The 20,321-nt window shown below is 42.6% G+C and overlaps 1 protein-coding gene across 3 annotated transcripts in view; it reads left to right on the top strand.

Moving 5' to 3' along the window:
- The first annotated feature begins 217 nt into the window (after positions 1–217).
- The window catches only part of TMEM248 (transmembrane protein 248), a 29,013-nt gene continuing 8,909 nt past the window's right edge, over positions 218–20,321 (top strand). The window contains exons 1-3 of one of the 3 annotated variants that reach the window (XM_074328480.2): positions 354–485; positions 563–585; positions 18,179–18,355. In XM_074328480.2, the coding sequence (XP_074184581.1) occupies positions 18,188–18,355 (168 nt within the window). In that variant the 5' untranslated portion in view covers positions 354–485; positions 563–585; positions 18,179–18,187. Of the gene's footprint in view, positions 586–16,819; positions 16,968–18,178; positions 18,356–20,321 lie in introns of all 3 variants that reach the window. The other 2 variants (XM_074328479.2, XM_074328481.2) reach the window with 2 other exon arrangements.

The raw sequence follows: 20,321 nt of genomic DNA, 5'->3' as shown, positions 1-20,321 counted from the left end.
TCATCTGCAGTGATTAAGACAGGCACAAAAACACAGACAGGCATGCACACACCTAGACTCCCACCCGTCATGTACCACACACAAACACTTGCAGAGATCCACACACAGACCCACATCCGTGTCCCACGCACGCACACTCATTCTGTCCCAGTCTCACAATACATCCCCACACACGCGCACACGCCACACGTATGCGCACAGCTCACGTACTCACACCCAATTCCACGTGACCCAATCAACCAGCAACGTCTCCGCCGCCTGAGGAATCTTGTCCCGGCTGCGCCGCCGTCGGACGCCAGGTGTCGGAGGTCACGGCATAGCTGGCGGTGGCGTTTTTATCCTACCCGGAAACCACGGCTGCTGGACTCAGACTGTCCCGTGTCTCGGCGGCGTGAGCCGGGCTGGCCTCTGGTCCTCGCGCGGGCCCCGCGGAGCCGGACTCTGCTCCCGGCGCGGCGGGGAGGATGGTGCCGAGCGGCCCCGGGCCCGCTGCTCGCCGCCGCGAGTGAGCTCGGAGCGGCCCCGGGCGTCCGCCGAGCAGCGGGCCGGGCTGGGCCCCGGGTGCGCCGCTGCCCGCCAGGGCGGGTGAGCCGGGGCGGGCGGGCCGGGGCGGGCGGGCCGGGGTGTGAGCCACGCGGGGTGACTGCGGGGGAGCGAGGGGTGCGCGCTCGTCCCGGCGGCTCTCCGGCCGGGTTTCTTCACCTCCTCGGGGCTGCAGCCCCCGCCTTCGCTTCTGGTGGGGGTCGCCCCACATTAGCCCGGGTTTGGCCTGCTCTGGTGGCCTTGGCCTGATCTCCCGTCACCGGGGTTTGTCCACCCTCATCCCGGGAGCAAGGGCTCCCTGCCCGCCCTCGAAATGGCTGGACTTCCCACGTATGGAGTTGAGCCTTGGATTATTTGGATTTGGCCCGCGGAGCATTTTGGTAGTTTGTCATTTTTGACTTTGAGTAGTGTTTGCGTTACTTTTATGTTTGCAAGTTATATACATCTCAGAAAGGAGATGGGAGGGAGGGACCCACGTATATGCAGAAACTTAAAATGAAATCCTGGTAGTTTATGTATTAAGTTTGGTAAATATCCGGAAATGGGTGGATTGTAATCTTCACTCGTATTTTCATAAATTGAGTGGTTTCAAGGTAATCTCGAGGCATTTAGTTCTGGTTCCCTCGCTAGGCATCATCAGGAATAAAACTAGGCCTGTTGTGCTGTTTTGAATTGTGTGAGCACCGTAAGCGATGGACGGCTGGGGAGGGGCCTTTGCTGAAGAATCCGATGTCTGTAGTTTAGTGATCAACGAGCAGGGTACAGCCCTAGCTGAGTGATGAGTGGTGAGCTTCTTTGCAGCCTGCTTTGGCAGGAAAGATTGGGCTCCTTCCATAAGTGAGCCTCTGTGGGGGTAGTGGGGTTGGGGGTGGGGGGACTCCAAGCCTGGTGATGAATATATGATAAAATGGTTTGTCCTTCTAGTAATCTCTTTGGTCAGCTTAGGTTCTGAGCGTTTGGATCCTCTCTGTGGATGAAAGCCCCAGGAATGCTGGAACTGTGAGAGCGCCTTCTTGCTTCCTCATTTCATCTAAGGATTCTGAAAGGAAATAGACCTGTTGTGAAGCTAAGATATACTTCTTGACTCCAAGTGTGTTTACTGTCCAGGAGCAAGGACTTCCTAGTCAAGTTGTGGGAAGAATTTCGAGGCCTGATTGAGGTGGGCTGGAAGTATCTGCCCCGGCTTCTGAGTCTGAGATCATCAAATGCTGACGGAGCTCACCTTTTCTATTTGGGCCCTGGCTGCAGCTGTTGCAGGGAAGAGAGAGAGACCTAAGTACAAAAGTAGTTTCTGTGGGCAAAGAATTTACCTAGAGAAAGAAATAGGCTATAGAATGTGGCAGGACCTGATTGTATGTGGCGTTACCAGCTGTTAGGGATGTTGTTATGGTTTGGATCAGAAAAGGCCTCATGAAGGAAGCGACTTTTGAGGTGGACCTTGAAGGATCAGGAGGTTTTGGATCATTCAGAATAGCTGGGAAATGAAAAAGCCAGGGCCAGTTGGTGGAACAGCACAGCACCCAGATTAGGGAGCTGGGCAGTAAATGTCTAGAAATTTTGACAGGCAGTCAGTTAAGGGATAAATGCTTTTCTGAGACAGAAAAGCTTGTGCTATCCAGTCGGGCTTTTGGTAGATTTTAGGTTCTAAAGAATTGTTTTCATTTGATGAGTTTGTCTTGTTCTTTTCGGCAGCCAGTGACATAAATTAGTGCCTAACTTATTTTAAGGACAATGAAAAAGGTGCTGATTTTAATTCCTGTTTGGTATTAACAATCAGGAAATTAAATTCGGTGTCTAGGAGTTGTTTCAGTGCCTGTGTTTAGTTTTAAGGAGCACAGCTCTGTCACTCCGGCTACAGCCAGCCAAGTGACAAATGGCAAGCTCTTTAGCCATTTTCTGAGTGTTTTTAATGTCATCTGCGTAGTTCACTTCACAGAGATGATATTTGTTTCTCTTAACCTAATATGGTTGAAGAAACCTTTAAAGGAAAGAGGAAATGGAGGAAAGAAGGTTTTTAGCAAGTTGAATCTCCACTTAGGATTTATTTTGATAAACACAGAAATCCTTAAATGATTTGTCCCAGGTACATACGGAATAAATTAACAAGAGTAGTCTATAGCTCTCTTTCTGTGTATAATTACTTTATATACCTAAGTATAGTCCTGGGGACTACATCACAAGTTTTGGTGATGATAGTCTGATAAGTGCTGTCATTTGCCCGTTGGACTTTTGTGCTATTCAGTTAGAAGTGCTATTAAAAAAAAAAGTCTCCCCAATCTTTATACTGAGTTTGGATGTTATATGATTTCATAATGTTGTCCCACTCATTTATTTTTTTGCTTTTACTTCCCTCGCCTTTGGGCTCAAATTCATAAAATCCTCTCTTCTATGTATTTTACTGTTTGGGGTCTTGGTCTTTGATCCATTTTGAGTTAATTTTTGTGTGTGGTGTCAAATAGCAGTCTAGTTTCATTCTTTTGCATGTGGATTTCCAGTTTTTCCAGCACTATTTATTGAAGAGGCTTTCTTTTCTTCATTGTGTGTTTTTGGCTCCTTTGTTGAAAATCAGTTGCCTATATACATGTGGGTCTATTTCTGGGCTCGCAGTTCTGTTCCATTGCACTGTATGTCTGTTTTTCTGACTACCATGCTGTTTTTATTATTGTAGCTTTGTAGTATAATTTGAAGTCAGGGAGTGTGATATGAGAGTTTTCTATAGCCATTTTTGTTTTTTTTTTAAATCTTACGTATGTTGGAGACATTCAACTTGAAAATCTTTTTTTTTTTTTTTAAGATTTTTATAGGGGAAGGAGAACAGGACTTTATTGGGGAACAGTGTGTACTTCCAGGATTTTTGTTTTTTTCCAAGTCAAGTTGTTGTCCTTTCAATCTTAGTTATGGAGGGTGCTGTTCAGCTTCAAGTTGTTATCTTTTCAGTCTTAGTTGTGGAGGGCGCAGCTCAGCTCCATGTCCAGTTGCCGTTGCTAGTTGCAGGGGGCACAGCCCACCATCCCTTGCGGGAGTCGAACCAGCAGCCTTGTGGTTGAGAGGACACGCTCCACCCAACTGAGCCATCCAGGAGCTCAGCGGCAGCTCAGCTCAAGGTGCTGTGTTCAATCTTAGTTGCAGGGGGCGCAGCCCACTTGAACTGGCAACCTTGTGGTCGAGAGCCCACTGGCCCATGTGGGAAGTGAACCGGCAGCCTTCGGAGTTAGGAGCACAGAGCTCTAACCGCCTGAGCCACCGGGCGGCCCTTCTATAGCCATTTTATCTTTTGTTTTCTGGTAGCTCTGTGTCTCCGTTGTTTCTTTTCCCAGTGTTTCTGTCTGTTATTTTAGTTTGGTGGTATTTAGGATTTTTTTTTCCTCTTTATTTCTTTCTTTCAAATGTTATGTGTCTTAGTTCTGGATTTTTTTCATGTATACAGTTGTACCTTATCTCCTGATTGCATCTATCTCCATTCTTCTGTGCAAGTTCAGTCCCTTGCCCCCTCCCCTTTTATGTTTTTGTCATCACAGATTATCCCTTTAATTCTGTGAGTTCATTCCTAAATTGCAGTAGCTATTTTTTAAAAAACGTTTTTACCTCCTTTAGCCTTTATGTTATATTTAAGTATTTAATACCCTATTCTGAACAAGTGTTGCAATATCCTGCCTGTCTGTCTGTTAGTCATCTTAATCGTCGTTTTGTATCCTTTTGTCTTTTTGTTTCAGGTAGAAGAGCACCCTTTAGTCTTTCTTGTAATGCAAGTCTTGTGGTAAATTCTCTCAGCTTTTGTATGTGTGGAAAAGCCTTTATTTTATCCTTCATATCTAAAGGGTAACTTTGCTGGATATATTATTCTTCACGGGTGATTTCTCTCTTTTAATAATTTGAAAATTTGATTCCATTCTCTCTTAGTTTATAGGGTTTCTGTTGAAAAATCCAGTGATAATCTAATGGGGTTTCCTTCTTTTCCCTGCTGGCTTGAGAATTCTTTGTCGTTAATTTTTGACAGTTTTGATGTAATGTGGCTTGGAGAAAGCCTTTTGGATTGAGGTAATTAAGTATTCTGTTAGCTTCTTGGATTCGAGGATCCAGTTCTTTCCATAGGTTTGGGAAATTCTTGTTGATTATTTGTTCAAATAGGCTCTCTGTCCCCTTCTCCCTCTCTTCTTTTTCTGGTATACCCATTATATTCTTATGTTGCACTTTCTGATGGAGTCAGAAAGTTCTTGTAGAGTTCTTCCATTTCTTTTAATTCTCAAGTCTCTCTCCTCCATCTGTGTCATTTTCAGATTTCTATCTTTGGTATCACTTCTTTCCTCCATCTGGTCAGCTCTATTTCCTAATCTTTCAACTTCATTCTTCATCTCTTTGACTGAGTGCCTCAGCTCCAGAATTTTGTTTTGGTTTTTACAGTTTCAATCTCTTTGGTAAAGTACTGCTTATGTTCATTGTTTTTATTTCTGAGTTCATCGAGTTGCTTTTCTGAGTTTTCTTTTGTCTCACTGAGTTATTTCAGAACTGCCGTCTTGAATTCTGTCATTTAAATCACAGTCTTTCATGTCTTTTTTTTTTTCCCCAAGTTGAGTTGTTGTCCTTTCAATCTTAGTCGTGGAGGGTGCTGTTCAGCTTCAAGTTGTTGTCCTTTCAGTCTTAGTTGTGGAGGGCACAGCTCAGCTCCAGGTCCAGTTGCCGTTGCTAGTTGCAGGGGGCACAGCCCACCATGCCTTGCGGGAGTCGAACCGGCAACCTTGTGGTTGAGAGGACGCGCTCCAACCAACTGAGCCATCTGGGAGCTCAGCAGCAGCTCAGCTCAAGGTACCGTGTTCAATTTTAGTTGCAGGGGCAGAGCCCACCATCCCTTGTGGGACTCGAGGAGTTGAACTGGCAGCTTTGTGGTTGAGAGCCCACTGGCCCATGTGGGAATTGAACCGGCAGCCTTCGGAGTTAGGAGCACGAAGCTCTAACTGCCTGAGCCACCGGGCCGGCCCCTCTTTCATGTCTTTTAAGTTTATTTTCTGGAGATTTTTCTGTTTCTTTCTAAATTTCCTTGTTACCTTGGTTATTCATTTAGCAGGTTGATAAGTAGGGGTCTTTTCTAGTACGCGGCGCAGAAACACAAGTTTTTATTTTCTCTTACCTGCACTGCTGGGGTTTCTGGGATCTCTGTGGGGCAGTGTCACCTCCGCTGTGGAAAATGCCTCATATTTCCTAATGAGGTGGGCGTCCTCTTCATGACCAGACTGCCTCGGTCTCGGGGTACCACTCCTGTGGATTGGAAGTGGTGGATTATCGGTCTGCTGGCCTGTCTGTTCCTGGTGCCAGCTTCCTGTAGCCAGAAGCTGCTGGCGGAGTTGCTGTGTCTGACGAGTTGACGCAGCTGCCTCTCCCAGGCTGTGGCTGCAATGAGTAGGGAAATGGGTGGGCAGTAGGGGCTGGGGGGAGTGGGTTTGCTCATCCATGGTTCTAATCTTCCTTGTGAGTTTAGCTAGTGAGTACAGGCCACTTAGGCTGGAATGATTTTTCAGCCCTCTGCTATCTGCTGAGTGAGGATTTTACTGACAGGCGAGCCACAGAGGGAACGGGGAGGTGGGTTCCATGTCTGTGGAATCCTTTGTTGGTGCTGGTAGGCTGTGGAGTGCTGTGACTTTTCGAACTGCTATTCTGCCCCTGACCTTGGGCCCAGACTCAATGTGTGCCAGCCACCTAGGTCTTCTGGTTTGCCCAGGGTGGGTTGTACCCCTCCCCTTCACTGCTGTCACGTCTACCTAGGCCACCTCCTGCGCGGGACTACACACGGCTCCTGTCTCTGTCCTTCCCCCTCCTCATGCCATCTGTGCTATTCGCTCTGATATGCCTTCAGATGTCTCAGTGTGGGTCTCAGACGTGTTTGTGTGTTGAGCAGGGAATCCTTGTTGAATTTTAGCCGTCCAACTTGTAACTTCAAGGGGAGGGAGCGGGACGTCCTCTTATTCTGCCATGCTGCTTATGTGCCCAGTTTTTTTTCTTGTGGTGATAACTTTTAAGATCTACTCTCATTAAATATCTGTTAATTAAATCCCAAAGTATTAAATTTTGATATGGGGATACTTTTAATTTGGATTTTAAGATGGTCAGCAATTAAAAAGAAAATGAGAGAACAAAGATAAACTATTTTCAATATCAGGACTGTGGTAAACTTATTTTTTTAAAAAGAGAGTGGGCACATTGGAAGTTACCATGGTTTTATATCATGACTTTGAAAAGAGCAGTGCATTCATTAATCATAAGTGAGTAGAAATACAGCTAAAATCTGAATTTTGGAAATAAGTCTTGTTGCACACATGAATAATAGTTCATGTTTCTTTCCATTTTATTTTTATTTGAGTACGATGCTGCTTAAAGGTCATGTTTAGCAACTAAAACTATGCTTTCTGTTGAAATTTCTCTTTTGAGCATTAACTTGTTATTGAGTTATTGTGAAAGTCTCTCCACTAAGAATTGCGTTAGATTAAGAAACAAGAAAGCATTGGCAGACGATTCTACTCTGCTTTATACTGTAATTGATGAGATGTTGAGGTAGGAATTGTCTTGGGAAAGAGATGGAATATAAGTTAATCATTTTAAATTTCAAAGAGGTCGATATTAATTGTGCTTTTATTGGACTCAGTGGCTAAAATACACTTTATATATCTGTGACATGTGACTTTGTTTGTTTTTCAACTTGACTTTGACTTCAAACCTACTTATCAGTCCTCACATTGTGATTGATGGCACAGCTTTTGGGGTCACATGAATTAAGTCAGAGTCTGTCTCTGTTTACTTAGCCTCTTTTGACTCAGTTTCTTCTTCTGTAAAATGAGGACAGTAATATCTAACTAGCAGTTTTGTGAGGATTGAAAAGTATGTTGTACTTAAAGCACTTGGCATGGTGCCAGGCACTTGGCACATTTAAGTGGTAGCTGTTAAAAATGATACTCTCTGCTTAGCTCTTTGTAATCTGGTTTCTGCCTTTATCACAGCACCCTAGTGAGAGGGGTTTTGCTTATATCACTATTGATGTCTGAATTGCAAAACTGTAAGGATGCTTTTCAGTTTTTATCTCATTCGGTGGGACTGAGTCTTTACCCAACCTCGTATCCTTTACTGGGAGGCAGTAGAGCACTTAATGGTTAATGTGTGGGCTCTGGAGGCTACCTGGGTTTGAATACAGTTAGCTGGCATCCTTATGCCTTAATTTCCTTAGCTGTAAAATACAGATGCTGTGAGGTTCATATAAAACATGTGTAAAACTCTTAGAACAGTGTGCCCGTCTCACGAAAAGTGGGAAATAAGGCTAGATGTTATTGTTGAGTGCTGTCTCAGCTCCTGGTGCTGCGTGAGGTAAGGGGTGTGCACAGACAATAGCGTGGCAGTGAGATACAACCTGAGCTGGCTGCACTTGGAGTTCATTCTGGCTGAAGGAGGCAGTGGCAGTGGGGATGGAGCAGAGGGAGACATTGAAGAGGTGGGAACCACAGGACTGGTAACTTAGGTCGTAGGAGAGTGAGAGTCAAGAATGGCTGGTAGGGGTCACATCACATGGCTGTCTTTCATTATAAAGAGGAGCTGATTTGGCAACTTGGATAAGTTTTGGCCTTGTTGGCTCAAGGTACAGTGGGTCATCTAAGCAGAGTTCCAGTGGGTGGTGGTTAGCATGTTGAGTGAGGAGAGGAAAATTGGCAGGAAGCTGTGAATGAGTGTGTCTGCCTTGAGCAGAGGCTCGGACACCACCAACTTCTGAAGAAGAGTGAGGTGGAAGAGGTGGCTGGATAAATGACGTGAGAGGAGAGCCAAGAGAGTGAGTCCTAGAAGCCGAGAGAGGTGGACCCTCGGATGCTGAATCAGAGGTGTTAAAGGTAGGGTAAGGACGGAAATGCAGACCCTGGCTTTAGATTCCAAGCCCTCGCTGGAGGCTGAAGTTTTCCTTGCTACTTGTTTGCCCCTCTGAGGGTCTGTTGTGTGTACACTTGCTGCTTGGTGGTGGGTGGGAAGGTGGTTTCTGTCAGTGCTATTGGTAGCTTGGTGCTCGTGTAGGTTCCTTGATACCAGCATGTGTGCTCATCTTGCTAAGCCTTGGGTAATCTGGCATCTCATTCATGAGTGTTCTTTATTAGGCTCAGGGTTTGCAACCCTTAGCCTTATAGCTCTTCAAATATTTCAAACATCACAGAATATTTAAGAAATGCTACTTTAGGCCTCTGTCCCACAGCAAGGTGAGTCCCTGCCCTTCTTGAAGCATAAGACAAGTGTGTTTCCTAAGGTGGGATACAGAGCAGGTTTGCCTCTCCCCTCCTTTTTCTCTCATCCTCCCTGTGCCACCCCCACCTTCAAATCCCAGCCTCTCCAAAACTTTGAAAAAGACATAACTTTATAGGATAGCTTTTGAGGGATTTCCCATTTAGTCTATGGTAGAAAATCTAGTTTAAGATGAATGGTGATTTTGTTGTTCATGTGTAGTGAACTTTTTGGTCTGGGTCACAGGTAGTGGTGTAGTGTATCATAAATGAAAGTAACTTAGGCACTATTCAGGAAATATTATCTGGGAATATGGAATCCCTATCCAGTCCAAAGATGGTTCATTTTAAACTTGGACAAATAGCCATATGGTATACTTTAAAGTATGTGGGCTTTGGACAGAGGGAGAGAGAGAGCGAAAGGATTTGTGTACCTTGCATAATGAATGTGAATTTCCTTTCTAAGAAAATATTATAATCAAGTTTCTGCCCTCACTGGTCCCTTGTGAGGCTTTTCTCTTTACTATGTAGCTTCTGTCTCTGTTTACAGATGTGTTTGTTTCCTCACTTCGCTTAATCCCACTGTCCCTTGTCCCTTTCATTTGAGCTAGTTGTGACCACCTGTTGCCTCAGTTTACCTTCTTACCATTTGATCTCTCTCCTACCAGAGCATGGTTTCCGAGGTCATCAGTGATCTTGCCTGTTGGAGAATTATGCAGAGCTCAATTTCACCTGAGTACTTTTTGAAGCACAGAAAGCCTTGGATTTTCTTGCTCTTAGTGTTTGTTCACTTCTCAGCAATGCTTGGCTGACCTCTTCCTTCATGAAACTCCTTTCCCCTGCCCAGCAGGACATCTCACCATCCTGGACGTCCTTTTGGCACATGGTCACCCTCCCCTGGGTGCTCTCCCCTGGCCTCTCAGCCTGTGCGCATGCTTGTCTGCAGAACTCCTGTGGTCACCTGCCCCAGATCGCACAGCACTGCTGGACGGTCCCCAGTCTAAGTGTTTGTTGTCATTTTGCCCTTGCTTTCTCCCAGACTCCCCAGTAAAAATCACTGCAAGGTAAGCTTCCCTTCCTTTAGTGCAGGATGTATGAGAGGATTGTCTTGGTTTTTTGTTTGTTTTGTTTTTAGAAATTGCTTTTAAGTTCTGTTTTTTCCTATTTATCCCCTTTGCTAATGAAGAACATGAATGGAATGAAAATTTAATGAAGTTTTATTTTGGCCACAAGCTCAGTAAAAATTGAAGAATATTTATATTTATAAGTTTTATTGTTAGAAATTATTACAAAGGTAATACGTATTCATGATAGAAGATTAAAAACAACAACAAAGAAATTGGTTGTGTTTTTATACAACAGTAACAAATTATCAGAAAGAGAAATTAAAAATACAATCCCATTTACAATTGCATTAAAAAGAATAAAATACCTAGGAATAAACTTAACCAAGGAGGTAAAAGACCTGTACTCAGAAAGTTATAAGACACTGAAGAAAGATGCTGAAGAAGATACAAATAAATGAAAGGATATACATGCTGATAGATAGACACAATTAACATCGTTAAAATGTCCATTCTACCCAAAGCAATATACAGATTCAATGCAATCCTTTCAAAATATCAATGGTATTCTTCACAGAACTAGGACAAATAATCCTAAGAATTTTATGGAACCACAAAAGACTCCAAATAGCCAAAACAATCGTGAAAAAGAAGAACAAAGTTGGAGGTATCATGCTACCTGATACCAGACTGTACTACATGGCTATAGTAGTAAAAATGGCGTGGTACTGGCATGAAAACAGACATGCAGATCAATGGAACAGACTAGAGAACTCAGAAATGGGCATAAACCCATGCCTATGTGGTCAATTAATCTATGACAAAGGAGGCAAGAATATACAATGGGGTAAAGATAGGCTCTTCAATAGATAGTGTTGGGAACACTGGACAGATACATGCGAAAGAAGAAAACTGGATCACCTTCTTACATCATATACAAGAATAAACTCAAAATGGATTAAAGACTTTAAGACCCCAAACTGTAAAACTCCTAGAAGAAAACATAGGCAGTAAAGTCTCTCACACTGATCTTAGTAATGTTTTTCCTGATCTATCTCCTTGGGTAAGGGAAACAAAAGAAAATTAAACTAATGGGACTATATCAAACAAAAGAGTTTTTGCACAGCAAAGGAAACCATAAAAAAACCGAAAAGAAAACCTACTGAAGGGGAGAAAATATTCGCTAATGATACATCTGATAAGGGGCTAACTTCCAAAATATATAAAGAACTCATATATAACACACACACACACACACACACAAATCCGATTAAAAAATGGACAAGGGACCTGAATAGACATTTCTCCAAAGAGGACATACAGATGGCCAATATACATATGAAAAGATGTTTAATATCACTAATCATCAGGGAAACGCAAATAAAAAACAATGAGATATCACCTCACACCTGTCAGAATGGCTATCATCAATAAATCAACAAACAATTGTTGGCAAGGATGTGGAGAAATGGGACCCTCATGCCCCGTTGTTGGGATTGTAAATTGGTGCAGCCACTATTGAAAACAGTATGGAGGTCCCTCAAAAAATTAAAAATAGAACTACCATATGACTGAGTATTTATCTGAAAAAATCCAGAACACTAATTCAAAAAGACATGTGGACCGCTATGTTCACTGCAGTCTTATTTACAATGGCCATGATATGAAAGCAACCTAAGTATCCATGATTATATGACTGGATAAAGAAGATGTGGTGCATTTATACAATGGAATATTACTTGGCCATAATAAGAATGAAATCTTGCCATTTGTGACAACATGGATGGACCTAGAGGGTATTATGCTAAGTGAAATAAGTCAGAGAAAGACGAATACATATGATCTCCCTCATATGTGGAATCTAAAAAACAAAATAATCGGACAAAACAGAAACTTATAGATACAGAGAACATGTTGATGTTTGCCAGAGGGGAGGGGGGTTGGGGATTGATTCCTTTATCATTATGAAATGCCCTTCTTTGTCTCCTGTTGCAGCCCTTGCTTTAAAGTCTATTTATCTGATATAAGTATTGCTACCCCACCTTGTTTTCATTTCCATTTACAAGAAATATCTCTTTCCATTCCTTTAGTTCCTATCTGTGTGTGTCTTTTATCTGATGTGGGTCTCTTATAGACAGCATATATGTACAGGTCTTGGTTTTTTATCCATTCAGCTACCCTATGTCTTGATTGGAGCTTTTATTCCATTTGCTTTTAAAGTTATTACTAATAGGTGTGTAGTTATTGCCATTTTATTAATGATTTTCTGGTTGTTTCCTTGTTCCTTGTTGCTTTCTTATTCTCTTGCTCTCTTCTTTTGTATGTGCATGATTTTCTGTAGTGTTAAATGTTAATTTTGTATCCTGCTACTTTACTGAATTCATTTATCAGTTCTAATAGTTTTTTGGTGGAATCTTTGGGATTCTCCATAATATCATGTCATTTGCAAATAATAACAGCTTTACTTCTTCCTTGCCAATTTGGATGCCTTTCCTTCTTTCCTTCTTTCCTTTCTTCCTTTCCTCCCTCCTTCCTTCCCTCCTTCCTTCCCTCTTTCCCTCTTTCCCTCCTTCCCTCCTTCCCTTCCTTCCCTTCCTTCCCTTCCTTCCCTTCCTTCCCTTCCTTCCCTTCCTTCCCTTCCCTCCCTTCCCTCCCTTCCCTCCCTTCCCTCCCGTCCCTCTCTTCCTTCCTTTCTTTTTTCCTTTCTTCTTCTTCCCATTCCCTCCCCTCCCTCCCCTCCCCTCCCTCCCTCCCTCCCACCCTCCCTCCTTTTTCTTCCTTCCTTCCTTCCCTCCCTCCCTCCCTCCCTCCCTCCCTCCCTCCGTCCCTCCCTCCCTTCCTCCCCCTCCCTCCCCCCCCATTGCTGTGGCTAGGATTTCCAATATTATGTTGAATAAAAGTGGTGAAAGTGGTATCCTTGTCTTGTCCCTGATCTTAAAGAAAAACTTTCAACTTTTTACCCTTGAGTATGATGTTAGCTGTTGTGTTTGGATTAATTAATTTCTTATATATCTCTGGTAGATTTTTGGTTTGTGGTGACCATGTGCTTTCTATATACCAAACTATGTTTATAACGGTCTATTTTAAGTTGATGTTCACTTAAGTTTGAACACATACTAAAATCACTACAGTTTTTATTCAACCCCTCCACGTTTATGTTTTTGTCATTATTATTTACTTGTGTGTATGTTTGTGTCCTTAATTTGTTGTAATTACCATGATCTTCTTCCTTTTGCCTTTTAACCTTTCTACTAGGTTTAGTTGGTTGAGCCACTGCTTTTACTGTTTTCCTTTATCAATGAGCACTTTTTTTATTTTTTGTTTTTGATCTTTTTTTCTTAAAGAAGTCCCTTCAACATTTCTTGTAATACTGGTTTATGGTGATGAATTCCTTTAGCCTTTTCTTGTTTAGGGAACTTTATCTCTCCTTCTATTCTAAATGATAGCTTTGCTAGGTAGAATAATCTTGGTTGTATGTCCTTACTTTTCATCACTTCGAATATTTCATGTCAATTCATTCTGGCCTGCAGTTTGCATTTAGAAATCAGCTTATAGTCTTATAGGAACTCCCTTGTACGTAATTAACTGCTTTTTCTCTTGTTTCTTTTAGTTTCTCACTGTGTCTTCCAACTTTAGCATTTTAATTATGATGTGTCTTGCTGTGGGCCTATTTGAGTTCATTTTGTTTGAACTTCAGCACTTCCTGGACTTCTATGTCAGATTCGGAAAGTGTCCATCCTATTTCTTCAAATAGAGTTTCAATCCCTTGCTGTATCTCTTCTTATTCTGGCACCCCTATGATGCTAGTGCTGGTATGTTCGATTTGTCCCTAAAGTCCCTTAAACTATCCTCATTTTAAAAATTCTTTTGTCTTTTTGCTGTTTTGGTTGGGTGTTTTCTACTACCTTATCTTCCAGATTGCTGACTCTAACCTCTGCTTCATTTAATCTACTGTTGATTCCTTATATTGTATTCTTCGTTTCAGTTATTGTACTCTTCATTGCTGACTGGTTCTTTTTCATGTTTTCTGTCTTCAGTTTATGTTTTCTATCTCTTTATTGAAATTCTCTCTGAGATCATTGAGCATCCTTAAAACCAGTGTTTTCAACTGTGCAAAATGGCTTGTCTCCACTTTGTTTAGTTCTTTTCTGGAGACTTGTTTTGTTCTTTTATTTGAGACATGTTTATTTGTTTCCCCATTATGGCTGTCTCCCTGTGTTTGTTTCTGTGTATTAGGTAGAGCTGTTATGTCTCCCAGCCTTCGTAGAGTGACCTTATGTAGCAGGTGTCCTGTGGGGCCCAGTGGCACAGTCTCCCTGTTTATCTGAGCTGGGTGCTCCAGGTGTGTCCCTTGTGGCGTTTGTGTGTACGCTCCTCTTGTAGTTGAGCCTTGGTTGCTATATGCATATCAATGGGAGGGATTGACCCTCAGGCTATTTGTTGTGAGGACTGGCCGTGACTACAGTGGGGGAGCTGTTGTGCAGGGGCTGACCCTACAGAGCAGGATTCTCTTTAGCAGGGCTCTGGTGCCTGCCCAGTCAGCCTTTTGGGAGTGTCGTCTGGGGCGGTAACCTGGTGGTGCTCCGTCACGGTCTGAAGCCAGCCACCAGGTGTGCCAGCCCTGGGGCCTCCTGGAAGGGGCCCTGCTGCAGACCAAGTTCAGCCTCTGCCTGTGCCCTACCTGGGGTCACCTTACATGAGCCACAAAACAATCCTCAGATGTCTTTCACCCACGCTAGGCATGTCTGAGAGAGGCTAAGCTGTGAACCAAGGTTGTCTGCCACTAGTGCTGGTCTTGGTGCCAATTAGCCAGAGGTATGGGGCACGCTGAGGGCAGATGCTGTTTGGGGTTTGTGAACCTTTAAGAGGTTTTAGGGAAGTCCACAGTGTGAGCCAAGGCAAGCTGTTTATGTTGAAAAGACTGGAAGCTGCATAGGTGTGCCCGCAATTGGGTGGGGTGGGGGTCTCAGGGAATCACTAGGGAGGCAGAGTAAAGGACTAAGAATAGCTAAGACGCTTTCGAATAATAACAGTAAACTGTAATAACAGTGGAACACTTCTTGTAGTAGATAGCAAGATTTAAAACAGCATGATACTGAGGTAGGGGGAGACACATATAGCGATGAAACACAAGAAAAAGCCCAGATACAAACCTACATAAATATGGGAATTTAGTATATGTGACAGATGGCATTATAAATCCATGATCAATAAAAAAGCCAAGTTCAATAAATGGCATTAAATAATCAGAGACCTATATAAAAATAGATTAAATTGGAAACCTACCTGATTCTGGACTTACAAATCAATTTCCAAGTAGGTAAGAAACTAAAAGTAAAAAAGTGAAACTATAAAACTTGTAGACAGGAAAATAATGAAAGAAACTTTATGACATAAAAAGACGGGAAGGAATTCTTAAATAGTATATATATACAAAATCAAAGGAAAAGATTGACACATTTAAATATATTAAGGTCAAGGAATTTTCAAGGAAATACAAATCAAATTACCATGAGATACCATCTCATGCCCACTAGGGTGGCTATCATAAAAAAGATAACAAGTGTTGGTGAGGTTGTGAAGAAATTGGAATACTCGTTACACTGCTGGTGAGAATGCAAAATTGGGCAGTCACTTTGGGAAATAGTCTGGCAGATCCTGAAAAGGTTAAACATAGTCACCATATGGCCCATCAGTGCCACTCCTTGGTGTGTAACCAAGACAAATGAAAGCACACGTCTGCACCAAAACTCACATACACATGTTCACAGTAGCTAAAATGTGGAAACCAAAATATTCATCGACTGATGAATGTATAAACAAAATGTTTATGAATAAATACTGTATACAATAGAATATTTTTGGCAATGTAAAGGAATGATGTACTGATACGTGCTACGACATGGATGAACCTTGAAGGCAATGCTCAGTGAAAGAAGTCAGTCACAAAAGATTACATTATATGATTTCATTTATTTCAAATGTCAAGAATAGGCAAATCTGTAGAGACAGAAAGTACATTAGTGGTTGTTGAAAGCTGGGGGAAACAAGCGCTTACTTGCCACGTGGTGTGGGTTTTTTTTTTTAATGAAATAATAAAAAAATGTGTGAAAATTGATTATAGTGATGGTTGCTCAATTCTGTACATTGAATTGTATACTTTAAATGGATGAGTTGTATGGTAAGTGAATTAGATCTTGGTAGAATTGTTTAAAAAAAACATGAAGACCCTATCATATGGCAAAAGATACCATAAACCTTATTAGAGAAAATCCACAGATGTGAAGTAGTTACACACATATATAACATGAAATTGGTAAAGGCTCAGTATCCTGAATATAAAAAGAACTCCTAAATAGTAATAAGAAGTAGAAAAATATCTTGCTAGTATTGGTCAAAGATTCAGGCAGTTCACCCAGGAAGAAATCTGAATGGCTCGTCAAGAAATTTGGTTTTAGGGAGATGGCAATTTAAAAGAGTGGTGAGATACCATTTCATGTCTATCTTGGTCCAAGTCTATATGCCTTAGAATATCAAGTGTTGGCACAAATGGTAGGCAATGAACGAATGAATGGTAGGCATCTCTGCCGTCACAGCGAGCCCCTTCATGGCTGGGGAAGTGCAAACTGGTGCAGCTTCTTGGGAGAGCGGTTTGGCAACATGAAGTCAGATGAGCCTGCCCTGTGGCCTCGTGGGGCTGGAGCCACTCTTGAGCTTGCTTCGTTGCCCATGGTCAGTGGAATGGTGGGAAGAACCTAGCTGGGCTCCTTAGCCCAAGAAACTCAATGGTAATACAATTGCACAAATACAGTGGGTAAATTCAGTGGACTAGATCTACACAGATCAGAGTTAAATCGTAGGAACAGCATTGAGTGAAAACAGCACAAGGCTATATACAATACCATTATTTTCCCCAAGTTTTCAAATGCAACATCAGTAATTGTATCTGTTTATATGTACACGTGCTAAAAGCATGCAAGGCATACCTGGATTGCCAGCTTAAGACCTGGAGTTGCGTCTGGGGAGAGCAGAAAGGCCATTTTCCCTTCTTCGAGGACTCTCGTGATGACAGATGAGTAAAAGCCTGGCTTATTGCAAGTGGTTGCTGCTAGTTCTTAAGGTCTGTTGATGCATCTTTTTCTTCACATTTAAAAGCTGGCACAGATTTTTGAGTTGCTTTTTTAGTTAGTATAGTCTGCTCACTGTTCTGGGGGCTGGGGCCAGCACTGGGCAACATCTCTGCCGTCACAGAGCTCACAAATGAAGGGTGACAGACAACAAACAAGTAGAAAACCAATTATGCTCTTTTCTGGCACTAAACTGTGAAGTAACCAAAGCGGGATATTGGGAGGTCAGAGGCTGAGGGTGGTCAGGGAAAGCCTCTGACGAGCTGGGAGTGGAGACCTGTGTTTTAAGAAGGAACAAGAGTGTGGAAGTTCTGGGGGAAAGTACTCCAGGCAGAGGTAAACACCTTCTGATAGGACATGTTCAATTATTCCAAGAAGAAAATAGATTTAGCAAAAACAGGTGCAAACTTAGACTTTGAAAACTATAAAACACTGTTAAAATGAATTCAAGAAAGCCTAAATAAATGGAAAGATATCCCAAGTTCATGAACTGGAAGACAGTCTTGTTAAAATGGCAGTGCTGCCCCAGTTATTCCACACATTCGCTGTCATCCCTCTCGAAGGCTCAGCTGACCTGGCAGAAATTGAAAAGCTGATCCTGAAAAGTAGCGGGACCAGTGTGTCAGCCCAGGAGGGACCGGGGAGTTGTTTGTTGGAGATAGGTCTTTGAGGTGGTGGCGCGTCCAGAATGTGAACCCTGTGGGCCATGACGGGTGCTGTCACTGACCTCCCAGCTCAGTGAGACGCCTTCGTGGGGAGTGAGAAAAACCAGTTTCGGCTGCGTGCCTCTGTGCCTGGTGCTGGGATGGGTATGAGTAGGGCAGTGAACAAGTTGAGTGGATAGAAGTCAGCTTTTCAATGGTAGGAAGTGAGCATCCTCAGTTTATTTTTGTACCTGTTGGCATGTATTTTTGTCATATTACTGACTTACATAAACATTTCCTTAAGTAACATGGAAGTAGAATGTGTCATAGAATAATTAGAAGATTAAACTGACAGGGAATGCATATCTTTCAAGATCTTACCAGTTGGAAATAATGACAGTTGCTTTTCTTGTTAGTCTTGAAGATTTATTATCACATGTTTCTCAAGTTCATTAATAAGTGACCACCTCACCCTGCAACTCCGTGAAAGGAAACAAAAGTGCGAAGCATAGGTTTATTTGGTTGGTCAGTCCCTGAGTCTTCTGGTTCCTTCCTTTCAGGTGGAGCGGATGAGAATAATGCTCACCATTAACCCCCTGGATAACCTGAAGCTGTACATCAGCAGCCGGCCCCCCCTGGTGGTGTTTATGATCAGTGTCAGCGCCATGGCCATAGCTTTCCTGACCTTGGGCTATTTCTTCAAAATCAAGGAGATTAAGTCACCGGAAATGGCAGAGGTATAGTATATTCTAAGTTTTCCCCTCAGGCTGGCTGGACTTTATACAGTGGGGGGAAAAGACCTCTGGGCCACGCTTTTCTTTGTGACTTTTTTGTCCCCGTGAGAAAGCTCATGCTTATTCAGAATTTTGTCTTTCATCTCCCTGTGACTCACTTTCTTAGGAAATATCTAGTCAGATAGTTACTGATTTAAATGATACTACCAGTTTCAGTTAGACTATTTCAGCAAAGCAGCAGGTATTTTGGAAACTATATTTGTAAAATGTTCATGTCAAGAACGGTCAGGCAAGTTAAGAACGTTTGTATTGTAAAAGAGAAAAAAGTCTATTGGGCTGAGCAAAAGATGGCTACAGCCCGGGCTATATGTCTAAAGGAGACTTGCAGCCCCGAGGGAGGGGGTGAGGAGGGTTTGATAGGGGCTGTGCTGACAGGGTCGCATTATTTGAACAGAAATGCTGACCGCCTGTAAGCCAGTAGTTGTTTTGTGGTGTTTTCTGTTATCACTAGTTTGGCCCTGTCTGCAGGCTCCGACCAACAGACATTTTGTTGTTTCCTTGCAGACTTGGCTTTGTCTGTAAGTCAAGGTCTCTGAGACCTAACATTCAGAGACCTAACATTAAGTCAAGATCTCTAACATTCAGAGACCTAACACACATGAAATCAGCGCATTGCTATTTTTAAAAACTGAACATTTGTTAAAGTCACATATCATCATGGGGTTTTACCAGCTATATGGACAGCTTTTTCATTGGATAAGAGGGATCCTAAAGAAATTAGAAAGCAGGGTCTTATTTCCAAATATACACAGGGTGCCAAAAAAATGTATACACATTTTAAAAAAGGAAAACTGTATTAAAATTGTAATAATATGTACCGATAACAGAAATGAATACAAGTCACGTTTGACTTCTGCAATTACAAGTGGTTACCATCAGCGTCCAGACACTTCTGATTATAGCAAACTACTGCTTGAGCAATGTTGACCAAAGTGTCCACTTGTGTACATTTTTTTTGGCACCCCCCTCAGTATCTGTCTTTTTTATTAAGGAAAACTGCAATTACCTACAAACTTGCCTTCCAGATTTTACGTTTTGGTCACTTTAAATTATTAGGGCATTGCTCTTTAATCCTTAATCTAGACATATAATGGTTTGAGCACTCATAATGCAGATTTAAAATCGTATAATTTTTGCATCTCAAAACAATAAAAAGTTAGTAATTCTTGTTTAATAGAGGTGAGTGACAATATTACCTATTATAAATTTGTTTTACATGTTGGAAGTTATGCTGAACTAAAGATAATGATGAATGTACTGATGGATGAGGTTTCTTTTAGGACAGAGGAGTTCCTGTCTCTGTAGATTAGTGGGGAGCCCTCTGTTCACTTCTCCTGTTCCATGTGTCCGCTGTGGGAGTGGGGGAGTGGAGATTGCAGTTGCGGTGTTGCTGCGCAGTGTGCTTTGTGAAGGAGAGGAGAGTTGTGAGTGTAACGGGGGTTGTGGCGTTGTCTTATGCTCAGTGGTATTCTAGATCATAGGTTGGCGAGAGGGACCGCCATCCCACGTGAGCTCCCTGAAACAGTTAAATCTACTTCTACCATGAGACCCTTTCAGAGAGTTTCTTACCAAGAGACATTCTGTCTGGCTTAATTTTCCCTCTTTTCTGACCCTGCCTGAATCTTTAAAGGTTGTGCAAACAGGCTGCACCCACAATAGGGCTGAAACGAACATTCTGGTCACAACCAAAGCTCTGCAGCAGCCTGGCATTGCCTACCCTCAGTGCTTGAGTCCATGCTGAATGCTCAGCTAAGACCAATGGTTAAGATGTAGCCAGTCCTTACATCAGGGTGGGGCCTGCCATTGACTTTGGCAGACTGTGGAAGTGGCCCGGGGCCTACAGGAAGCAGTGCCCTGGTGCCTGGAGCTGCAGGAGTTTGCTCTGGACTGCTGAGTGATTGTTTTCAAA

This window comes from Rhinolophus sinicus, chromosome 3, assembly GCF_057876585.1.
Source record: "Rhinolophus sinicus isolate RSI-liver-muscle chromosome 3, RSI-T2T, whole genome shotgun sequence".
NCBI lineage: Eukaryota > Metazoa > Chordata > Mammalia > Chiroptera > Rhinolophidae > Rhinolophus > Rhinolophus sinicus.
This window is presented reverse-complemented; position numbering and strand designations above follow the sequence as displayed.